Below are 24,223 nucleotides of genomic sequence, written 5' to 3'. Positions count from 1 at the left end.
TTTAAAACAATAATATATAAATTTAAAAAAAATTACATTCTGCACCATTCGCAAAAAGGTTGAGCTTCTTCTTACTTAAAAATTTGTTTTTACGCATTGCTTAATGGATGCCCTATTGTTGAAATTATGCTTGTCGATTAGGTATCAAAAGAATCGCATATTTTATATTTCCCCCTGTAACGAAATTACAGTAGAAATACTTGTAAGCTGACAATTGATAGTAAGCGATAACACTAGGCAGCAAATTTTATCTTTTTGGCTATTAAACGAACGAAACGCACTTTTTTTTGGATAGATTTGGGGCGACAAACGACGAAAAACATTTTTTTTCCTATGGCAGAGTTGTTTATTTTTTTTTTTTTTTTTTTTGAAAAATCTGGCTTTTTTTTTTTACTTTTTTTTTTAGAGGTGCGCCCGCTTTTGTCATCATTACTTGTGAGTGCCAAAACCTTTAAAAACCTTTCAATAGCTTTACTTTTTCTTAAAGCTTATAAATATATCTATATTTCATTCATACACAGTCTTACACTTAAACTAGCAGTTTTAAAGCTATCAACTTTTGAATTATGAAATGATGATTTTTTGATTAGCTTTTTTTCAGCTTTTTTTTAACCAATCTCTCAGAATATCAATTTGTTGTTGTCTTACACATTATGACCATATTTGGTTTAAATCGGATAACTATATCATATAGCTGCCATAGGAGGGATCGGTTGAGAATCAGCCTTTGGTAAGAAAAACTTTTTTGTTTTTTGAGTTATGTTAACTGAACTGATAGATTTGGTTGAAATCGGACCACTATATCACTTTTTTACTTTAAAATTCAAGGAAAACTCGAAAAAATTTCTGAACTTCGGTTTTAATTTTTTTTTGCAAAGCTGCATTAATTGAGCGTCGTGGTAGGGATATATAACACATTACAGGATATACCACATGTGCGATTGGTTCATATATCTCAAGAAATAACACAACTAAATCATACTAAAAATGGATTTTTGACGGATCGTTCCTATGGAAGCTATATGATATAGTAATCTGATTTTAGACTAATGTGGTCAACATGTGTAAGACAACAGCAAATTAGTTTCCTGTGAACTTGGTTAGGATATCTTAAAAAACAAAACAAATTTTCATACTAAAGGTCATGCCGCTCTACAAGAAATTCATAAAAATCAAGAAAAACATGCATAGATATAAAATTTTATTATATCGCCGTTTCTCCATAGATTTTAATGAATCATATCTTAAACGAAGCTCAATTAATGCAGCTTTGCAAAAAAAATTAAAACCGAAGTTCAAAATTTTTTTTCGAGTTTTCCTTGAATTTTTAATTAAAAAAACGCTTGAAAAAAAAAATGTTCTTAATTCAAAAACTACTGGCTTGAATCTTAGACTGTGTATGGATGAATTACAGCTTTATTCATTTAAAAATCGGTTTTGCATTCCAGCGTAATGATGACAAAAGTGGGCGTACCGCTAAAAAACGTCTCGAAAAAAAGCCGAGTTTTAAAAATTTCTAATAAAAAACTCTGCCATAGAAAAAAAAACAAATGTTTTTCGTCGTTTGGGGCCCCATGACTATCCAAAATAGGCGGTTTGTTTAAATTCAGAATTAGGCTGTCGACGTAAAAATGTTAAACCATCGATCGAAGCCTCATATCGATATTTGGTTTAGAATTCTTTTGAGCAAATCCGATCAAATATCTGAATGCTGAGCACGCCCTTTGTGAGATTGTTTTTACATACACGTGACGTGTGTACCTATACTCTTCCTACTTACTATGCAGTATGGAATTTTCCCAAAATTCAATCCTAGTCGCCATTTTTAAAATGGTAAGCTTTTGATTTACTTATCGGCCTTTTCATTTTGTAAATAAATAATAAGCTGACTCGAGGTCTTATTATTATTTTCACACGCGTAAAATTTCTCATCAAGTTAATATAAAATTATAGTTCTTCATGATAAGTTCAATAATTATTGAAAAATGTTTATTCGAACACTCACTTTTTTATCTACCGATAGATTTTATCGAGTAGCTTAAGATTAGAAATTTACATAATTTAAGAAATATTTCTCAAACCATCGGGGAATCTACTGACCACAGGGTTTTCCTATGCACTTATGTATGCTGAAGTATGTAATTATGCATCCTTGCATGCGAGTGTATCATGAGGAAATAAAAAAAAAATGCATACAAGTCGAGTTGAAAAATGTACAAACTAAAAGCCGGACGGATTAAATTGGGATTTATGCACAAATGCACTAGTGAAATACGTACATGTACATGTACGTATGTAAATGTAAATATATAAACATATGTTTGTATATATGCAATACTCGCTTTTTAGCTTTTGGCATACTCCGTCACTTACTCTGCTAGGTTCCCACTTTTGTAGCTCTCAGTGCTGTTTCGTTTTTCGGGGCTGATAAAAATGTTGAAACAATAAGCAAGGTAATTCCCAAGAGGTAATGCCGACTGAAATGTCAGGATACCTGTGACTTGCATTCACATACACACTTGCACATATATCGTTCTGGGGAAAATAATAGCACGTATTTCCCATCAGTTTTTTTTTAAACAAAACTTAAATAATATAATGACCATGGCATACGCAGGTATGGGCAGGAGGCAGCAATCGGTTTAGTTTTGATTGTTTGACTTTGGTCAGACTTTGGATATAGCAGCTTTACATGTCATAATTCTTCATCAATTTCCCATGATTTTTGACAAGAAAATGAAACGTCTTAGAATCAAGTTTAAAGTGTTGTTTTATACTAATTATGATATAAGAAGTTGATTAAAAGTGAAAACTTGAGATTTAAAATTTTCAATTTTTAAAATTAAAACAATCAATTAAAAAAAAATATCAAGGAACAAATTTTTAAGCATAATGGATGCAAAAAATTAGAAAAAGTTAGCTTATGCTTGCGCAGTCCCAAATGTTCCTAATTCCCTAGTTGTCACCACAATTTCAAAATTTTTTTTTCTGTTTTCGAACTTTTTTTAATATTTAAAATCTAGCCTTCTTTAAAAGCTTATCTCCAGAGGTGAGAGTGAATTTTCGAACATTACTAGAAAATCACTCAAGATCATTATACTTTCACAATCTTATATAAAATTGTTTAAATAAGTGAACACCCCAATTGTTTTTCCTACTTCCTGTGCTTACACAATTTGATAAGTTAAGCTTCCGATTAGATATTAACCCGAATATTCCCAGCGTTACCATATGGTAACAAGCAATAGGCATTTACTAAAACTTAATTTTTAGACAACATATTAACATTAGATTAACTTTTGTATGATATTTTAAGAGTAATTTATTGTCTCAAACCGATAAAAAGTTGATTGAAACGATCTCTCGAAGTAAGCTGATCAAAAAATGCGCTTTAAGTTGCTCACTATATTCTGCAGGGAAAAATAACGGCATTTGGCAATTCGTCGCAAGTAAATTTAAATCGTTTAACTAATTTTAGTACTGAACTATATGCAATGCACACATCATTAGAAAGGTAAAAGAGTGCTCTTTTTCACTATAAAAAAATTCGAAAAAAACACTATGTTTCGGTAAATTTACGCTTGTTATTTTCATGTTACCATATGGAAACGCTTGGAGAACAGGGTACAGGTTTTTTCAAACCATTTTAATCGCGTTTCGGTACTGTTCTGCTTATAAAATATGATTGTTCCTATGGCAGCTATATAATACAGTAAGCATATTTGAACCAAATTTTTTCAGGATGTATAAAACCAACTTTTGTTAAAGGTGAATTTGCCCTCGATTGTTCCTAGTACAAATATATCCCAGCGTTACCATATGGTTAAAATGCGAAAAAATGGTTCTTTCGATTATCCTGACAAGGACGAACAAAAAGAATGTTTTTTTCGGATTCATCGACCTCTAATTTATCTGCCCTGAAAGTTTCATGAAGAAACTCAAAAAAAAGTTGCTCAAGACGATTCGGGTTAAGCATTAAAATCAGTGGTGCAGAATCGGCTGGGTATATTAGCAAACCTGCTCGACGTGACGTGATATTGAGGCTTCATTTAAAATTCAAAACTATTTTAAGAACGGCATCATGCATCTTTCTATAAGCCGTAATTAAACCACTGCAGTTTGAGTGATCTTTTGTGAATTAAATTTAAAGTAATTTACAAAACATGCCTTCACTTGGAAAACAAAAGTTTTATTAATTAATAAATTAATTAATTTAATTATAGCTCGGTACTACGCCCCCACAGTGGGCGTGGAAAAATTGTAATATTTACTTGATCTGCCTGAAATTATAGGGAGTTTACATTCCAAATGTACGCCTAGCTCTTACCACCTCTGAGATCTTCTAGTTCATAAGAACATACGGACATAAGCATATCAACTCGTCTGTTGATACTGATCAAGATTATATATACTTTGGGGGTCTACCTCGCCTCCTTCCCGCATAAAAATACATACTTACAAAAATTCAATTGAAATAGCCGCCATATCGTCTGAAATATTGGCCAATGTCATGAAAAATACTGAAAAAATAGTGCATTTTGATATCAAAGCTAAGGTTGTTCATTTACGCGATATCCATCTTAAATATTAGGTGGAACATATCTTCTTGAAACATAATAAATAAATTTTCAAACTGAAAAAAAAATTTTTGTTTTAACAATGTTTTTTTTTTTCAAAATCACATGGGTCAGCTTTAAATGGCCTACCCTGTATCTGTGAAAAGTGCATGGAAAAGTGTTGCTGGAGAAATAAATTAATAATAATTGGCGCCATCAACACAATCACTTCAGAAAACACTAGAAAAAACAGCTTGAGTAGAGTTATTAATTAAAGCCGAAAAAAATGGTCAGTTGACTCATAGCGCCATGCAAAGTTGTGCTTTAGATTTTTCCCAAAAGTATGCAAACAAGGTAAGCAACTGATAGAGACAGCAGGACGGAGAAAGTGGAAGAAGGAACAAGTTCAAGTGGAGGATGGAGTACGACAAAAGCTCTAGGAATGTGAGATATGTTTCTGCTGTGTACTAATACACACATATTTTTAATGTTCACGTGTATATATGTAGTGTTTTTGTTGCTGGCAGCAACATCAGAAATAAGCTGAGACACAAAAAAACCTCTACACGAGGTAAAAATCTAGTGACGAAAGCAATTTCAAGCTCCAAAATTTCTGATATCCGATTTTGTGACCAACAAAATTCAGTTTAATATAAACATTTTAAATAAAAATATTAAGTAATAAAAAAAAACGAAAATTTTCATTGTGCACTGTGCGCAAAAAATGTGAGCTTCTTTGTACATAAAAATTATCTTTTGCGCAGTGCCGAATGCCAATTCTTGTTTTTATCACTTTGTATTTTTATTTAAAATTTGTATATTTAACTGAATTTTGTTCGTCAAAAAATTGGATATCAGAAATTTTGGGGCTTGAAATTGCTTTCGTCTCTAGACTTTTACCTCGTGTAGAGGTTTTTTTTGTGCAATTGTTTTTGTTTTTGACATGGTAACTTTATCATTAATGCAGGCAGAAAGTAAAATATATAAATTTAGTTGTTGAATTTCTTTCATATTTAAAAAACAATTTTTTAATTATAAAGAAAACTAGGGGGCTCCTGCTCGCTTGGCTTGCGTTGCTACAGTCGAGCATACTCTACTATCGGAGACCCCGTACTTACTATGAAAAAAAAAGTTTTTCATACTAAGACTTGGATTTCGCCCGATCGGTCCAATGACATCTATATGCTATAGTGGTACGTGCCGTCCGCAGTGATACACTTTAAAGACAAAATGTTTTAAAGTGACCATAATAACTTTTCGAAATTGCTGACTTTGTCGTTGACTGTTCACCCCAATGAGTTGACTGTGCCACATCTTCTGTTACTTCTCAATTTGCATTGACCTACAAGTCTGCAAGAAAATTGACTTTTTTCTTATCAGGTGGTTGACGACTGATCCTGGTATACGGCAAAATTACCCTGGATCGACTCTCTGTTTCCTTGCTGTGCGTCTTTGAAGCGCTGCTTTTAAACAAGAGACAGACTTTAGTGGCACAATTTCACAGTACAGAAATAGAGCAGTTAAACCAAACATTTCTAGCTGTAATCATTTCATAAGTACACTGCTCGTCTTCATGTTAGCACACACTTGTCTTTTTTTTATTTAAACGATTAATGTTGCTTAAAACCAAAATGATTGTTTTTCTACTTTTAATATTCGATACCCAAAGCGTAAAAGAACTACCGCATTTGTGGCAATTTCGTCTCTTTGAGCACCGCAGATCTTGAAGCTAGTTTTACAAGCACAATTTTGCAAACTGAATTAATTTTGAGTTGTTGAATTGAAGTCCGATTAAGTGAATAGCCATTTATTTTAAATACTTTGCCCAAGTTCAACGTAAATAATGCATGTTATTGAATACTAAAAAATTAATAGTGAGAACCGTAACAGGTCTGATAAGTCTTATAACAACTTGACATTCAAACCTCAATTGAAAAAAAATACATACGATACTCGAGGAAATTTTTTGATATTTGTTATGCGTTGTGTAATCAATATCATCGAAAAAAAAACCTTTACACGAGTTAAAAGTCTAGTGACGAAAGCATATTCTAGACCCAAAATTTCAGATATCCAATTTTGTGACGAACAAAATATTAACTTTCGTGTTTTGTTTTATTTTTATTAATTTATTTTTTATATAAAATGTTTATACATATTCAACTTAATTTTTATTGTTACAAAATTTGATATCAGAAATTTTTGGGTTAGAATATGCGTTTGTCAATAGACTTTAACCTGGTGTAGATTTTTTTTTTTTTGGTGATTGTAACTTTGTAATTGTAACTTTGACATTGTAAATTTATTATTAATGTAGGCAGATAGAAAAATATGTAAATTTATTTTTTCAATTTCTTTCCCATTTAAAAAAATCTTAAAAAAAAAACTAAACTAAACTGTCTGGCAACACTGGATATTAAGCAACGCAAAACAAAACAAAACCAAAATGTCTGGCAACACTTGTTGTTTGTGCAACGAAAAACCTGTCAGGTGCACTCTCATGCTGTTACGCCTGCCTTGTTCCTGCTGTCCCCTCTCAATTCTCATTAAATTTATATATATACAGTAACTAGTAGTGATGTAAAAGTATATCGAAATATCGACAACTCGATTATCGCGGAAGCGATTATCGAGTACTTCAACTCAATGATTTTTTGACGATCTATCAATGCGATTAAATTGATTATAAAAAAATCAACAACTTACTGAGGATGGTTCATCGTAAGTATTTTGTAGAATTGAGTTTGGTCGTTAAATTTTTCATGAACGACCGTAATAAATAACCTACAATATTGTCAAAATTGAATAAGGCATAAAAACGATACAATAAGAATAGGATTTTTAATAAAAGTATGCGTTTATTTTTGTATTACAATTGCGTTTTCAAATTAAAAAAAAATTTGTTAAGAAACTCGATATTTGCAACTCGATCTACTATTTTCCGATACATCGACAACTCGATACTTATTTGTGGCGATTTTTTATTTCGATCTAAAATTTGGATTTACATCACTTGTAAATATGTTAGCGCCATTTTGTCATAAATCGCCAAAATGTGAGCTTAAAAACTTTATTTCACCTGTAAAATGTTACCTGAGTATTTTAGATAAAAAGTTTAAAGGTACGCCTAAATGTCCTCAAAACACACTGGTCGATTCTGCTTATATGGCAGGCAATACTACAAAATTCAAAATTGAAATTTTGCTGATGGTCCAGATGCATCCTTTAACTATACTTTCTGGAAGCTAACGAGTCGCTTTAAACGAGTTGTCATTCCGAAAACTCCAATTAAAGACCCAGCAGGTGGTTGGTGTTACTCAAGTCAGCAGAAGGCCGAAATCTTTGCAGACAGCTTAGAGGAAAGGTTCAAGCCTCTTAGGTTATCATCTGCGGTTATTCGAAGGGCGGTTGAGCTACGTTTGGATGAGCCGTTTCAAATGTCCTTGCCTACAAAGCCAGTCACACTGCAAGAGGTGGTGCAGCAAATCAAGAATCTGAAGGCCAAAAAATCACCGGAGAGGATCTTTAGATAACAAGACCTTAAAACTCATGCCCAAAAAGCCCTGCTGTTTATAGTTTTGCTCCTCAACAGTATACTCAGGCTGGGTCACTTCCCAAACAGCTGGAAAACCGCACTGATAACTATGGTACCAAAACCAGAGAAACTACACACAGAAGTTGATGGATACAGACCAATTAGTCTGCTCTCAGCGCTAGGGAAAATGACGGAAAGGGTAATCCTCAACCGTATGCTGCAGCTCGACCCCGTGATTCAAAGAATTCCAAAGTGGCAGTTTGGATTCAGACAAGGTCATGGCACGCCGGAGCAACTTCATCGTGTGGTCAATTTTGCCCTAGATGCAATGGAGCAAAAAATGTATTCAGTAGCTGTGTTCATGGACATTCAGCAAGCTTTTGACAGGGTGTGGCATGATGGCCTCCTCTTTAAACTCAAGAACATCCTAACGCCGCAGCTATTCCAACTTGTAAGTAGCTTTCTCAAGAACAGAAGCTTCAGAGTAGTTGTCGACGGCGCAATATCTTCGAAGCGCCCAATCTGCGCAGGCGTCCCTCAAGGCAGCGTTCTTGGTCCTACGCTATACACTCTGTTTACAGCCGATATGCCTACCTCAAGCGTTATAACTGGATTAGACGAGGACGATGTGCTGATAGCAACCTACGCGGATGACACTGCTGTGTTGACCAGAAGTCCAAGCATTTTTCTAGCTACGGAAGCCTTGCAGCAATACGTGTGCAGCTTTGAGAAATGGGCTGCGAAATGGAATATAGGCGTCAACAGCAGCAAATGCGCAAATGTTACCTTTGCTACAAGGACATTGTCGTGCAGCGGCATTACGATGCTGGGCTCCACCCTTATGCACAAGAGCTCCCACAAATATTTAGGTGTTGTACTGGACAGGGAACTCAATTTCCAAGCACATACAACAATGGTCCGACAATCGGTAATGGCAAAGGCCAGAAAAATGGCGTGGTTACTGGCTCCCAGAAATAAGCTGTCATTGTACAGCAAAGTCACTATTTATAAATCCATATTAAGCCCCATATGGAAATATGCACTTCAAATTTACGGCATTGCGGCAAAAACAAACTTAAACAAAATCAGAGTTGCCCAATCAAAAATCCTGAGGCGAATATGCAACGCACCATGGTACATGCGAAATAGGGACATCGAAAGAGACTTAAAGGTTCCTAAAGTGGGCGATGTTATGCAACTACAGGCCTCGAATTACGTTCAACGCCTTGGTGGTCATCCTAACGCGCTAGCCAGACGACTAACTACCAAACCCAGAAAGAGAAGACTCAAAAGGTGCCATCCATTGGATCTCCCTACTAGGTTCCTTCATTAATTTGTAAATTTTGTAAATAATATACTGTAAATAACATAATTCTATATATGTATCTCCTGTGATCAATTGTTCCTTCCCTTAAATGTAAAACTAGATTAAGTTGCCACTAATGGTAGCAGAAAACCAGTTTAAATAAAATATACAAATTTTTTATGAAAAAAAAAAAAAAAAAAAAAAGAAATTTTGCTGATATTTATTATTTTCTTGCTAACTAACACCCCGCCAATATTTTTTCCAGTGTTCAAATATTTTTTCTATCGATAGTCAAGCAGTCGTGGGCGTGCAAAACTTACTATAGTTTTCTGCCCATACCGGAATTCATTTTCGTGCCTTTTTAATGTGTTTTGCATTTCGCTGTGAAAAGTTATGTTTTCATAACTTTATTGAATAAATTTGAACGATGTTGGTATTGTATTGTATAAAAAAAATATTCGTGTGCTCTGTACATGTATTTAGAGTATTGTGACTAACATACCCGAGACTTTCGTGGAACTAACTAACTTATGATATTCGGCTGTATTCGGCTTAAATCCTTATGTGTTTCTAATAATGGTCCTTTATGCATCGTCCAGTGTCATAACGGCTTGCTTCTTTCTGCTTATCTTTAATTTATTCCGATTTAAAAAGCACGCTTGTGCTAATTTATTAATTAGATGAAAATGTCAAGAAACCGATAGAAATTATCGTAGAATAATTATTATTAAATACCGTTTTTTTCTTATTTTTCTTTTTATTTTTTGTTTCTGTAAATAATTTAATATATAATTCTGAAGAATTAAAAAAAAAAACAAATAAAATCTATTACATTTTTTTGAAAATTTTTTTTTTTTAATAAGAAAAAAAAATAAAACAATTGTTGTAAAAATAGCTTGGATTATTTACAAATTTATAAAAATATTAAAAAAAAAAATAAAACATATTTAGTTTGCAAGTTATTAATTATTACTTGCCAGATTGACCAGAATCGACCACTGTGCAAAACTATCTTTTCAACGATATATATAGGATAGTCTGTAGCTTCTACAGGTTAGAAACTGGTGAGGTTTTAATTTTATCGGGATTAAGCGTTTTCCTAACGGCTTTTTTTCAAAAAGTCGTAGAAGAAACATTTTTAGATTTTCGAAGAGGGATAAATCCCCATCATTAAATCTAAGCTTTTTTTTAGCGCTTTGATACAGACAAACAAACAAACAGACAAACTGACTTGTTATTTCATTTTGAGAAGTCCACTATAAATTTCAAATTTATTTATCTTTTAAACCAGTTATCGGATTTAAATGATAGGTATCAAACGACGCATATTTTTGATAAGAATCTGTTTAAAATTAAAAGTTTTACCAAAAGGTTCCAACGGCCCAATTAGCTGCAATCATTTTAGTTTAGACCCTACCACTTACACCCCCTTATCTCATGAATCAGATGAACTAGAAAAATTTTTAGTAAGCCATTTTGTTAGTTAGTGCTAAACCTTTCGGTCGGTCTATAACTCGCTCTGATTAGACAGTCGTAGCAAGTTTTCCATATTAGCTGTATATCTTGCTAGTCGCCTTTCGCACCCTTCGTACTGCTTTCGTCACTAGCGCGAGCTGCCGTCCCCAGTAATGTTTGCAAGTATGAACTTTAAACTAAAATAAATTTTGTGTTCAAGGGTACCACAAAAATCAAAATCAAGTGAAAATTCCAAAAAAAAAAAAAAAAAACTAGTGGGAAAGGCTATAGTCGAGATCCCAAACATAGTATACCCGTTACTTATTTCAATATAAATAAAAGTACTTTCCACTAAACCAGACATGGTATAAAATGCCATGGGGACGATCGGTCGAAAATAAACCTTTATTTGAAATCGGGCTTGCTAGATTTATTCATGTGGTAATAACTCAGCCATCTCTACATTTATTTTTATTTTGTTAACTGTCAACTTATGACAGTCGACAAATTTAAATTAAAATTAAATAAAAAAAATGATTAAAAATTATCAATTAATAATTTTATCAGTTAATAATTTTAATATAAAACGAATAAGAAAATCTGAATCTGTTTGCAAAAAATTTATAAAGCTGATTTAACATTTTTTGCAAGGATTGGGGAAATACTACAAAAAATTATTCAAACCAAAACGAATTAATATATTTAACGACGGGTAGCTATTATAGTTATGTATAGCTTATATGTCAGAAATCTTTTTTCGAACTTTTCTAGAATTTTAATGTCAAAGAATCGCAAAAACACAAAAAAAAAATATTTTCTTAGCTTAAAAATTGTATGCCCCAAAAATACTGGATGAAATTTAAGATTGTATGTGAATAAATACAATAATAAATAAAATTTGGAAAATAATCTTTATGTTTTTGAGTTATTAATTTCGTTACTCCAAACCGGCCAAATCGTCCATTGTGTCTAGTGTGTAATTATATGTAATGTTATCCGGTTTATGTTAATGATTTACTAGACGGTAAAACATGCATGTTACTTTCATATGAACATAACATAAATGTCAAATAATTATTATTATTATAAATTATTTTTATCCAAATACCCAAAAAGTACAGAAAATATTGGATTTCTGACAACGTTGCAACGTCTGTTCGTCAGTATGAATACCTTGATCTTAGTCACAAAACAGAGAGTTAAAGTACTTTGCAAATTGCGCGACTTTTATTAAAATATTTTTCATTTTGAGGTTTATTCATTTTTATGTCCCATTTTTTTTCCTTATATTTATTTCTTACCCCTTTTGCCCCCAATTTTTTTCCTGTGGTGTCAAACATTTTTTTTTGCTTTGAATTGTACCACAGGACATTTGATGACGTTAAAAAATTCAGTTCTTGAAAATTATGCTAATATTATCAATTTCAACTATTACGCCTTTAAGTTTAATCTATTCTGAAAACAATCGCATTTTTAAAATTAAAATTTTTTTAACGATTACCAAAAAAACTTACTCAATTTAAAACGTCTTCGAAAATTTCACAGTATTTTCCATTTGAAAATAACTTCGTTAAAAAAATTCCATATGTGAGTTTATTTACTCACCCTTTAAGTAAACATAAATATTTTACGATATTAAAAAGAATCATATAACGAAAACATAAGGATCTTAAGATCATAAGTTATCTGGCAAACATCCGAGTTGTCCACAGGCAACGTTAGGGACGAAAGGGTTAAGAACGTTATCCGCAAAACTGATCTCTCCTAATTTTTATCGTCCCAATATTTTTTTTCCTAATAAAAGAATTCATAATTTGGTTTCCTAATTTTATATCCAAATTAAATGCTTACGTGACATAACATACCATATGTAGATATGTTGTATTTCATTATTGACATTATATATTTCTATAATCATTTACCCCTGCGGACGGCAGTTCGCGCTAGTGACGAAAGCAGCACGAAGGGTGCGAAAGGCAACTAGCAATTCTTGAAAATTCTAATTAAAAATACGCGTCAATTGATACCTCTATCACCCAAATCCCAATAACTGGTTCAAAATATAAATAAATTTGAAAATTTTAGTGGACTTCTCAAAATGAAATGAAGTCAGTTTGTTTGTCTGTTAGCATAAAAGCGCTAAAGAAGGGATTTATTCCTTTTCGAAAATCTAGAAATATTTGCTCTACGACTTTTTGGAAAACCGCTAATTTAGCGGGAAAACGCTTAATCTCGCTAAAATTAAACAGTTTGCAGACCATAAAAGCTACAGATATGTTCTATATATCATTGGAAAGGTGTGTTTGAGGGCTTTTTTTTTCTAAAGTACTCAGATAACATTTTACAGGTGAAAGAAAGTTTTTAAGCTTACACTTTGCCAATTTCTGACAAAACGGTTTTAACGATTGTTTTGAATTGATTTTGTTGTAGAGCTTAAGATTTTGCGTTTTTTGGGTATATGAAACATAAATTTTGACTGAGGGGGTTGGAAGATATTACCTGATAACTGAATATATACATTTTTCTATCGGTCGAAAATCACATTTGAGTACGAAAAACTTTTTGGTTTTATGAGATATCTCAACCAAACTGATACAATATGCATTCAACTTGGTTTTATATATCCTGACCAAAGTTGGTTCAAATCGGACCCCTATATCATTTAGCTGTCATAGGACCGATCGGGTCAAAATTAGGCTTAGTATAAATGGTGCTATGCTGCTGAAGGCTGAAAACATTTTCTGCTGCTGGTTGCTACAATAAAACGTGTAGGTATTTTGGTTTTTTCTCAGCAACTTTAGGCTGCAACGAGTTTTGTTTGCGTCACTGTACAGTGGGGCCATTTCTCATTTCGCGTTGCATATGCAAATAAGCTTTTAAATGACAGCTTACACAGGGTGATTGACGGTCAAAGTTAAAAAATATTTTCTGTGCATATTTTACATGTTAAATTAAAAAAAAAATCAATTTTTTCTTCCGAAATATATATTTTATCTCTTTTGTAAACAACATGGTTTAATATTCAAAAACTTTTTCTAACGCTAATTACAAAATTTTTTTTTTTTTTTTTAAATCTCGTATGATGCTTGGCATAACGAAAAGTATGCAATTGCACTGCGCTCTTCCTCTTTGATCACCATTTTATTGCTAGGTTGCATCAGTTGTATTGACTTTATTGCCGCAAATGCAGATGAATGCAGACAAATCTATATAGTAGTGGCATAGCGGCTTGATGTGGCGGCAGTTTGTTATCTTCCATCAAAGTTTAAATTAGCATTATTTTATAGCTTTTTTTTTTTAAATTGCTTATAAATAAAGTAAACGAGTGAAGAAAAAAATGTCTTTAGCATTTTAATGGAAATGAATATACTTTTCAGGTGAAATCCAATAAATAAAGATCGGTCGCATAACATGCGCCCGATTTTGAGAGGCTGTAACGCCCACAATTTTTATCTAATTTCAAAATCTTTTTGGATTCGTTATCTTTAAAGATTTCGATATGCATATCTAACTTTTTACAATCGCTTTCATCAAAAAAATGATTATAGCCATGTTTTTCGGCCTGCGGCCCCAGTGTGCGCTGATTAAATAACAAGAACGGACAGTCAGACGATAATGTTATTACTGAGAGTCATTGTGTGTGAATGTTGGGGATAGAGGTGGCTATGACCCTAATTTTTCAGAGCCGGCACGGCCTGAGCCAAAAATTTACGATTTAAAAAACGCGAAAACCAGCACAGCTCGGCCCGGACTGGCGCGATTTGAAGGAAAAAGTTCTTGTTAAGTAGGATAAATCTTAAAAAATATGAAAGCGATCAGACTTTATGATATTTTTGATTGTAGCTCGGCGATTTAAGATGTGTTTCGTATCTTTATGTCAGACATGAGCCGGGGTACATGTCATAACACCCGGTGTCATAACGCTCGCGGGATGCTTTGCCACTAATTTTTGTGTCATAAGGTCCTCGGGCGAAATGTCACTTTTAAAAGTGTCATATCGCCCGTCGGGTTTTAAGTCACTTTTTTGCGGGCTTTATAACACTATAAGAAGTGAATTAACGCCCGAAGCCAATTCATATTAAATGCTTAAGGGCTAGTTACACTGGATGCGAATCGACCGCGGAATAAAGAACTCCATTTGCAAATCTCTCATACCAAACTGTAGGTGACACAGAATTTTGAGAGATTTCATTTTTCGGAGTATTAAGTCCGAGTAAACGCGCTAAACGAGAGCGGCAACAAAGAGTTGCTACCGTTCACCAAAAAAATTTACTAAAATGTATCGTTATTTTTGTCTTAGTTTTTAAATTCGATCCCAAAGTGTTAGTATTATATTTGATAAGTGGGAAAATAACAATATTTTTGTGACTAACCGCTTGTAAATTAAATACAAAAATATTCAATTACTTTGACCGCCAAAAAATGTAAGTTTAAAATATTATTATTATTATATTATTTCTAATCTAGTTAGCTTTTGAAAACAAGTGCAAGGGCAGCTCCTTGCTTATTTTGAACGATTTTTTTTAGTTGTCACAGGGTAAAATAAACTACATCAACGCATAATATTTTAAATTAGTCCCATTAAAGCATTCCCTCAGCTTTTGCTGAAATCAGGTATTAAACTGGTATTAAGGGTGGTTCGACTGCAAACCCGAGTTAAGCGTCGAGCAAGAGGATTTGGGTGCAAGGATAGCTTGATGTTGTAGTTCGCCTTTTGTCGTGCTATCTCATCTTTAACGTATATAACGTTCAGATCTCTATGAATGTTCTCCTATCGAACATATCATGGTGCCCCAGTGATAGTCCTCAAGATTGTCGATTGTGTTCGCTAGATGATATCGATATTGCTACTGCACGCGTTTCCCCATTGCTGGGAGCCGTAGGTCCACACTGGCTTTATGGTGGAATTGTACAGTAGTACCTTGTAGTCCAAGCTGAGAGGAGATCGAGGGTTCAAAAGCCAATAAAGGTTTGGCTTTCAGTTTAATCTGCGTTTTCTTTGCTTCAAGGTGACGACGCCAAGTGAGCCGCCTATCAAGATGAACGCCAAGGTACGTTACTTTTTTGACTTGTGGAAGTTGCGTATTACACAGTGTTAACGGAGGACATGTTTGCATGTTGAGAGTAAACGTGATGTGTTCACATTTTTGTTTATTTATTTTAATACGCCAGTCGGCTAGCCATTTTTCAACTACCGCCAAATGTTCAGCTAGACGTGCTGTTGCTTGAACAGGGCATCCGGAGCGACTAAGGATTGCGGTATTGCCGGCAAACGTAGATGTTGTTAGCCGCTCGTTTGTGGGGATGTCTGCTGTGTATATAACGTATAGTGTTGGTCCCAAATACACTTCTCTGAGGAACTCCAGCTTTTAAAATATAATCATCAGACGCAGTAGTGTTGCATCTCACTGCGAAGACTCTATTGTAGTGGTACGACTCGAGTAGCTTATGAGTGTACAACGGGAGCGTCGTTTTGATTATATGCATGAGGCCATCAAGCCACACTCGATCGAAAGCCTGGGAGACGTCGAGGAATATTGCGCTGCAGTATTTCCGATGTTCGAATGCTGTGCGTATTTCTGATGTTATTCGATTGACTTGTTCGATAGTTCCATGTTTTTTTTTGGAAGCCAAATTGATTAGTTGGGATTGTATTGTGTATTCTCAGATGAGGAATTATGCGCGTAAAGAGCCATTTTTCAAAAGTTTATAAAAGTTTATACGATGATGGTATTGTATGATCTTTTCCAGAATTTGGTATCATTATAATGACCGATTTCTTCCATTATTTTGGAAAGTAGCCGAGTGTTGTAATCGCGTTGAAAAGCTTACAGATGAGGGAAATAGCACAGTTTGGAAGTTCAATGATCATTTTTTGAGTTATTAGATTGCAGCTTGGAGCTTTCTTTGGTTTCATCTGTTCTTTTATGACTTTTACAATTTCATTTGGACGAAATTAAGGTGGTTCAGGTTAGCCTGGACTATGAGATGTACAGGATGATAGTACAAATAAATTTCTTGCGGCAAATGTGTTAGCTCTGTCTTTGTTGCTACGGGCCCAGCAGCCTGAGGAGTTCCGATCAGCGCTCTCAGCGTTGGGTGAGCCCTCCACCAAGGATGCTTGGTACTGGTTGGCGATAGTTGCTCTTTGTAGCGGCGTTGGGCATTTGCTTCTTCTCGCTTTAGAGCTTTGCTAAGCCTGCGTAAAGCATCTTTAAAGCGTTGCTTGGTAGATGGCGAACGATGAGAATGCCATTCACGTCGCATTTGTCGCATTTAAAAACTAACAATTGCTTAAAATAAACCTTAGCCCCAATTATTTGGGTAATCAAAAGCGTTTCGCCTTTTGTCCAATTAAAAGAAAAAAATGTTTTTGGCATATGTTTGTTTCCACTTTGAATGCGTACAAATGTCAAATTTGACATTAGAGAATTGCCCATATTGACCCCTTTTTGCAAAATATCGTAAGTTACAAAAAATAAACTGTTTAGGAGATGTGTTTTTTTAGTTTTCGCAAGCTAGGGTGAATACATCGCTTCCAAATTTTAACAGCAGATAAATGTTGAAGTTTTTTAATTGTTACCAAAAAAAAAAAAATGTTGTACAAAATGTATAGTTTTATAGTTATAGTTTATAATAAATGATTTTCTACACCTTCGATACTTGTGTGCTCATACTTTTGATAGCTTTGTCTCAAAATGTATTACATACGATTATTTTAATAAAAATGGAAATAATAAAGAAAATTTATAATTAACCATATTAACCATTTATTTCAAGTAGTTTATTTAAGTTTATTTTTTTTAATTACTATATTCAACTGTATTCAACTATCATCGACCGATTCGGCCAAGTCATCTTTGATATTGCTTGAATGCTTAAGACTTAAGTATTCCACTTGATATTTTGAGGTAATATTATTTAAAAAAATAAATTTTATGAAATTCTTTAATTTTTTAGTAGAAATACTTAACTTAAAGGGCTATGGAGGCCGCTAAAAATGAAAAAAGAGAAGTAATTTTTCGACTCTAACAGCAGGGACTAGGAATTGATTTAAGAGAAATGTTTTTTTGATGAAAACATCTTATAAATTACCGTAGACTACGTACTTTTTAATTTTCTTGGGCCCATAAAAATCGATCCACTATAATGTACATGCCATTTAGTCGCACAAATCCCTAATTAGGTTTATATACGATTGACACGACCCCGTTGCAACGTAAATTTAAGTGCAGTTGACAAAAAGTAATTCCAATTTTAAAATACAATAAAATATAGGTAACTGATTTGAATTCAAAGTTAAAATAAATGCTATATAAATTTTATTATAAAACTGAAAGGATAAGAAATGAAATTACATATTTAAACATTAAATATCGATTTTTGCGAAGATAGTTAAACTACATCTTTAATATTTGTTCTCTGATTTTTCAGCAGGACGAATAAAACTGGAGTGAAATTAGATCCCTAACTGCAACAGAAACTGTGGAACTTGGCAACTGTCCATATCTTTGGTGTTGGGGCAACATTTTAATTAAAAAAGTTTTCTGGCTGAAGCAAACGTCTCACAAATATGACTGTCAAATTGGCCAAACTCTTTGGCAGAAGCAGCAGCAGCAAATCCAACAGCAACAGCGCTGGCAATGAAACTGACAGTGTCGTTGGTAATAGTTTCCATCATGGTCACAGTGGACACAATTTACAACAGCAGCCGCCGCCACCCAACGCAAACATGAAGCTTATCAAGTACTACGATCATCATCTTGATCAGCCAACAACAGCGATGACCATCTATGGACACAGCTACGGATGCAGCAACGATGAGCTTGTTGACGACTACGACGACAACACGTTGCTAAATTCGAGATGCATGCAACGTAATCATCCATACAACAACTCACAGCGTCCACTGCTTGGCGATTGTCGTCCTCAGCTCATGCTGGTAATGGCTGGTGGAAAGAACAAACAGTCAACAACAACAACATCAGCTACACCAATGGCAGGCATACCACCGCCAGCGCCACCTTTGCCACCGCAGCGTAATGTCACCGATGCCACCGGTAGCGCTTACGTATCGCCCTATGTACAGCAACAGAAGCGCGATAGCGTTAAGGGATTACACGGCTTCAACGACTTCGATGCGCTCTCTCAACAATACAACCAACATCTGCAGGGTGCCCACATTGGATATCCGTATGGTAGCCCGCCATCGCCAACAGTCCAGGTGCAGTCCAGTGACTTTTGTTTCGACAGTCGGCAGCAGGAGCGAAAGCAGTCCTTAAAGGCAATCTCATCCTCCACCAGCTCGACGGCTACAACGAAATCGAATTGTAGTTCCAACTCTGCAGCAAATGGTTCACCGCCACCGCGTTATGGCAATGTTAGCTATCAAAATGCTGATTATTACCTGGAACAACAACTTACACAATCGCAAAGTCACACACATTGCCTGCCACACTCGTCGTCACGTTTTGAGGATGACTTTTGCACGCGTCGCAATGTGAATTTTGTAGGCAGTCAAGCGGGGACTGTTCCTACTGTTTCATCGACCGGACCGTTCATCTTTGGCATCTCACACGAAGAACAGCAAACGGTTTATGGACTTCGTCGCCATTGCAGTATCAGTAGCGTTAACAGCACCACCAACAACATCAAGAACATTCTCAACCAAACTGTGATAAACGTCACGCCCATCAAGGAGCACAAAGCTTTGGTAAGTAGTCATCAGTGAATCTTTGTTCTCGTAATTCACCAACTAAATTGGCCATCGCATGCTGGCTTTTAAGGGCAATTAGTATTCGCAGCTCTTCAAGTTGCCAATTGGCTAAGTGCAGATGCAAACAGGAAAGTGTCTAGTCAAAGTTGAACAAAACGACGTCATTGCAGATAAATTTAATTAATGTGTTTTATGCAGTTTTTTTATTTGAAGCGAAACGAGAGTTAAACTTCTCAATGGAATCTAATTAACATTTCTATTGAGCACGCTGCTTTTGTGTACAAATAAGAAATTGTCTTTCAAAAATTAAATTTTTAAATTGGTCAGAATGAATAGAACTATATCAAATGGTTGAGATATCCCAAGAAATAAATTAAATATTCTTAGTAAGAATTTCTTTCTAATACATGATAGATCGGACGAAATAAAAAACACTTAAAAAAATGTGTGCCCATTAATAAAAGGGTATCATGTGTTTTTGTGAATGAAGTAACAGGCACAAGGAGGCGTTTAAGACTCAATAAACAAAATATATTTTTTATCAGTATCATCAGCCGAGTCGATTTGGCCCCATCCGTCTGCCTAACTGTCTGTCCGATGTTCCGTCTGTTTGAAAGCTTCAATATTAGAAACTAAAGGGTGTTTTTTTAGAGGTTGGTCTTTCGAGTAGAGATAAAGCTGACATTTTTTTTGTTAAATCTGGCAACTCTAATGTCAATTATGTTCAGTTTGGTTGACAGTTTATCATGAACAGATTGACAAAAGAACAACGCTTGCAAATTGTGCAAATTTATTTCGAAAATAATGGTTCAGTTCGCGAAGTTTACCGGAGCTTGCGGTCCATTTTATGGTCGACATAATCGTCCGTCCATCAGAGCAATTAATTTGGTTAACCATGGATCGTTTTCGTACTACGTTTACTCTATGTGATAATACGCATCCGCAGAGACGTTGAACAGTGCGCACCGAAGAAACAAGTGCCGCTGTAGAGCAAAGTGTTGAAGAGGACCCGAATGAATCGATTCGCCACCGTGCACAACAATTGGAGCTTTGTCCATCAACTTTGTGGAAGATTTTCGTGATTTAGGTGTATGGCCCGAAAATGCTGATTTTCATCGCAAAATTTTGTTCAGTGATGAGGCTCATTTTTGGCAAAATTGCCGTATTTTGAGTGAAGATAATCCACATGAGACCCTTGAGACGCCATTACATCCACAAAAACTGACTGTTTGGTGTGCTCTATGGTCTGGTGGAGTCATTGGGCCATACTTCTTCCGAAATGATGCTGGAGAGTCAGGTACCGTTAATGGAAACCGGTATAGAGCCATGATAACCGACTATTTTGTTCCCGAATTGGTTGGCATGAATGTGGATGAGATATGGTTCCAACAAGACGGCGCTACATGCCACACAGCGCACGTCACAATCGATTTATTGAAGGAAAAATTTGATGAGCGCATAATTTCGCGGAATGGACCTGTCAATTGGCCACCAAGATCGTGTGATTTGACACCATTGGACTATATTCTTGCGGAAATGTTAAGTCGCTCGTCTACGCCAACAAACCACAAACGTTAGGGGACTTGAAAGCAGACATTCGTCGCGTTATTGCCGACATGCGACCACAAATGCTCGAAAAAGTGCTTGAAAATTTGACATCTAGACTTGGCTATATTCGAACCAGCCGCGGCGACCACATGCCAGAAATCATATTTAAAGATTAATGGCATAAAATTATCCTTCCAATAAAGCCAAATTGATGGATATTCAAAAGATATTCTAGTGTTTTATTTCAATTCGAAGCTCTATACCTCTAGAAAAAACACCCTTTATAAGAGCTAGAGATTTCAAAGTTTGTAAAAAGTTTGTTTTTATTTTTAGATCAGACCACTATATCCTATTGCTTCCCTAGGAACCATCGGTCGAAAATCCAGTCTTGGTTTGAAAAACTTGTTTGTTCTTTGAAATATATCAACCAATCTTAGAGAATATGCTTCTGGGTAGCTTGACCGATATTGTCATTGAAACAATTACTCGAAAATTTTATACAGTGTTCGGCAAGGGCATCTTCGGCCTAAGTCAGAGTCAAAGAGCAACGAAGAGATTTTGCTTGACTGACCGGATAAGCAATGGAGTGGAGCCAACTGTTGGACATATTTGAATTCCAACTGTCGGGCCTGCGCTACTGCCCAATCGGATCTACGATATGACCATGAGGTGACGTTTTGGCTTCTCTTTTCCGATACCTTGACTCTTGAAACTGCTAAGCTTCACTCAAGGGCGCGAGCTAGCTAAAAATTCACGAAGACTAATGAGAGTATTATGCATTATTTGATTAAAAAGTTGTTTGGGAAACTGAACATTTTCTAAGCTTTAAATTCTTGAGTTTTAAATTCAATAAGCATTCAAGGTCAGGCAAGTGCATTATGAGACGACAACAACGCTATGAGAATGAGAGTCTCGCCCAAAGGCAAGTTAGGAGGTGTGTTAACAGCAGTGCTGCCAACTTTTAATAATAGGATCCGTTGAATTAAAAACTGAAAGAAAAACGCTTTACAAAAAGCGGTACCTACGGGCTCACAAAATCAATTGTTTTTAAAAATAGTAAAGAAAAAGGTTATAATGTGTTTGGCAGAATGACGTAACAGGCAGAAGGAGGCGTGGCAGACCCCCAAAAGTATATATTTTCTCGATCAGTATCAACAGCCGAGTGAGTTTAGCCATGTTCGTCTGTCTGCCCGTTCATCTGTATGTTCGTCTGTCCGTTTGTCTGTCTGTCCGTCTGTCTGTCTGTCTGTCTGTCTGTCTGAACGCGTGGATCTCAGAGACTATATGAGCTAGAGACTTCAAACTCGGTATGGATGCCGTACGGAAATCAAGTCTTTAAGATATGTATCTTAACCGAACTTACAGCATATGAATCTGGGTTGTTCTTTTAATTCATGACCGAAGTTGGTGCAAATCGGACTCCTATATCATACAGCTGACATAGGACCGATCGGGCGAAAATCAAGTCTTAGTATAAAAAACTTTTTTGTTTTATGAGATATCACAACCAAACTTATAGAATGTGCATTTAAGTTAGTCTTATATATCCTGACCGAAGTTGGTTCAAATCGGTCGACTATATCATATAGCTGTCATAGAACCAATCGGCCGAAAATCAAGTCTTAGTATGAAAAACTTTTTTGTTCTATGAGATATCATAACCAAACTTATAAAATATGCATTTAAGTTAGTCCTTTATATCCTGACTGAAGTTGGTTCAAATCGGTCCACTAAATCATATAGTTGTGATAGAACAAATCGGCCAAAAATCAAGACTTAATATGAAAAACTTTTTTGTTTTATGAGATATCATAACCAAACTTATAGAATACGCATTTAAGTTAGTCTTATACATCCTTACTGAAGTTGGTTCAAATCGGACCCGCTATATCATATAGCTGTCATATTACCAATCGGGTGAAAATTAAGTCTTAGTATGAAAAACTTTTTTGTTTTATGAGACATTGTAACCAATATGATAGAATATGCATTTAAGTTAACTAAATATTTTTTAATTTTTTCCATTATTAGTTTTTGCCATAGTAAGTACGGGGTCTCCGACAGTCGAGTGTGCTCGACTGTAGCACCGGCCCACTAGTTTTTACAGATGTTGCTTTTATATCGTATCATCAATTCATGATACAGCGTTTTAGAAAATAAAATCATTTTCATTTCACGTGCATAGAGTTCAAAATCGAATTTTAAAATTGCCAGTAAAAACATAGAACTTTAATTTAATTGAATAAATTTTACCAATTCATTAATTCTTTCCATAGTAACCCAGTGGAACTGAAATTCCCTGTTTGTGATTTTCCCTAACGTTTACTTGATGTTGTTGCCATTTTTTTTGACGTTTTATTGTTAGTGTTGTACTAATTCTGCCGGCGTCAACTGACCGCTGCTTTTTCGAAACATAAAATTGAAATCAATTGCTACATTATTGTTAAGCAAAAAAATTCAGCTTCCTTGACTCAATGGTTAGAGTCGCCGAGTGTGGCAGACAAGTGTGGCAAAACTTTTTAGTTCGGGGGCCCGGGTTCGAACACCACTAGAACTGCCATAAATAAAACAAAAATTTGATACAATATAAATTAAAAGAAAAAAAACAAAGTAAAAAAAAGTAATAAAAAAAAAACAATTAAAAAAAAAATATAAATGAAAAACAATACAATATCATCTTATTATTTATAACATCTTCTTTTGATTTGAAGCCAATTCTATTTTTACCTCGACCATCGGGCAAAGATTGCATAGAATAAAATTATATGTTACACATATTCTAAGTAATCTAAATATAAATTCCAATTTATCCCACCCAATTGAGTTGAATTAAATTTTAAGCATTCGAATTTTTCAATAAAGTTCTTTAACAATCGAATTTAATTAACAGTTCATTTCTAATTGCAAAAAAAGAGTCTTAAGCAATATAGACTTTAACCATTAACCAGATTCTCCATATCCTGTTCATTGAAGAATTTCTACTGAGAAATGAAAGCATTTAATAAATTTGATTTTGTAAAACAATATTTTCCCCAATGCACTATTATCGATTTTTCGATTTAGGCGTCATAAACTCTAAATATGAAGCTAGAGACTTAAAATTTTTT

At 34.6% G+C, this 24,223-nt stretch overlaps 1 protein-coding gene across 1 annotated transcript in view; it reads left to right on the top strand.

The window, feature by feature from the left end:
• The window catches only part of LOC117784746, an 84,169-nt gene that overhangs the window by 8,091 nt on the left and 51,855 nt on the right, over positions 1-24,223 (top strand). Inside the window, exon 2 of the mRNA XM_034622558.1 lies at positions 18,287-19,565. Coding sequence (XP_034478449.1) covers positions 18,426-19,565 — 1,140 coding nt within the window. The 5' untranslated portion in view covers positions 18,287-18,425. The remainder of the gene's footprint in view (positions 1-18,286; positions 19,566-24,223) is intronic.

Source organism: Drosophila innubila, chromosome X (genome assembly GCF_004354385.1).
Source record: "Drosophila innubila isolate TH190305 chromosome X, UK_Dinn_1.0, whole genome shotgun sequence".
In the NCBI taxonomy this organism is placed as follows: Eukaryota; Metazoa; Arthropoda; class Insecta; order Diptera; family Drosophilidae; genus Drosophila; species Drosophila innubila.
Note: the sequence above shows the minus strand (reverse complement) of the source record. Positions and strands in the feature narration are given on the sequence as shown.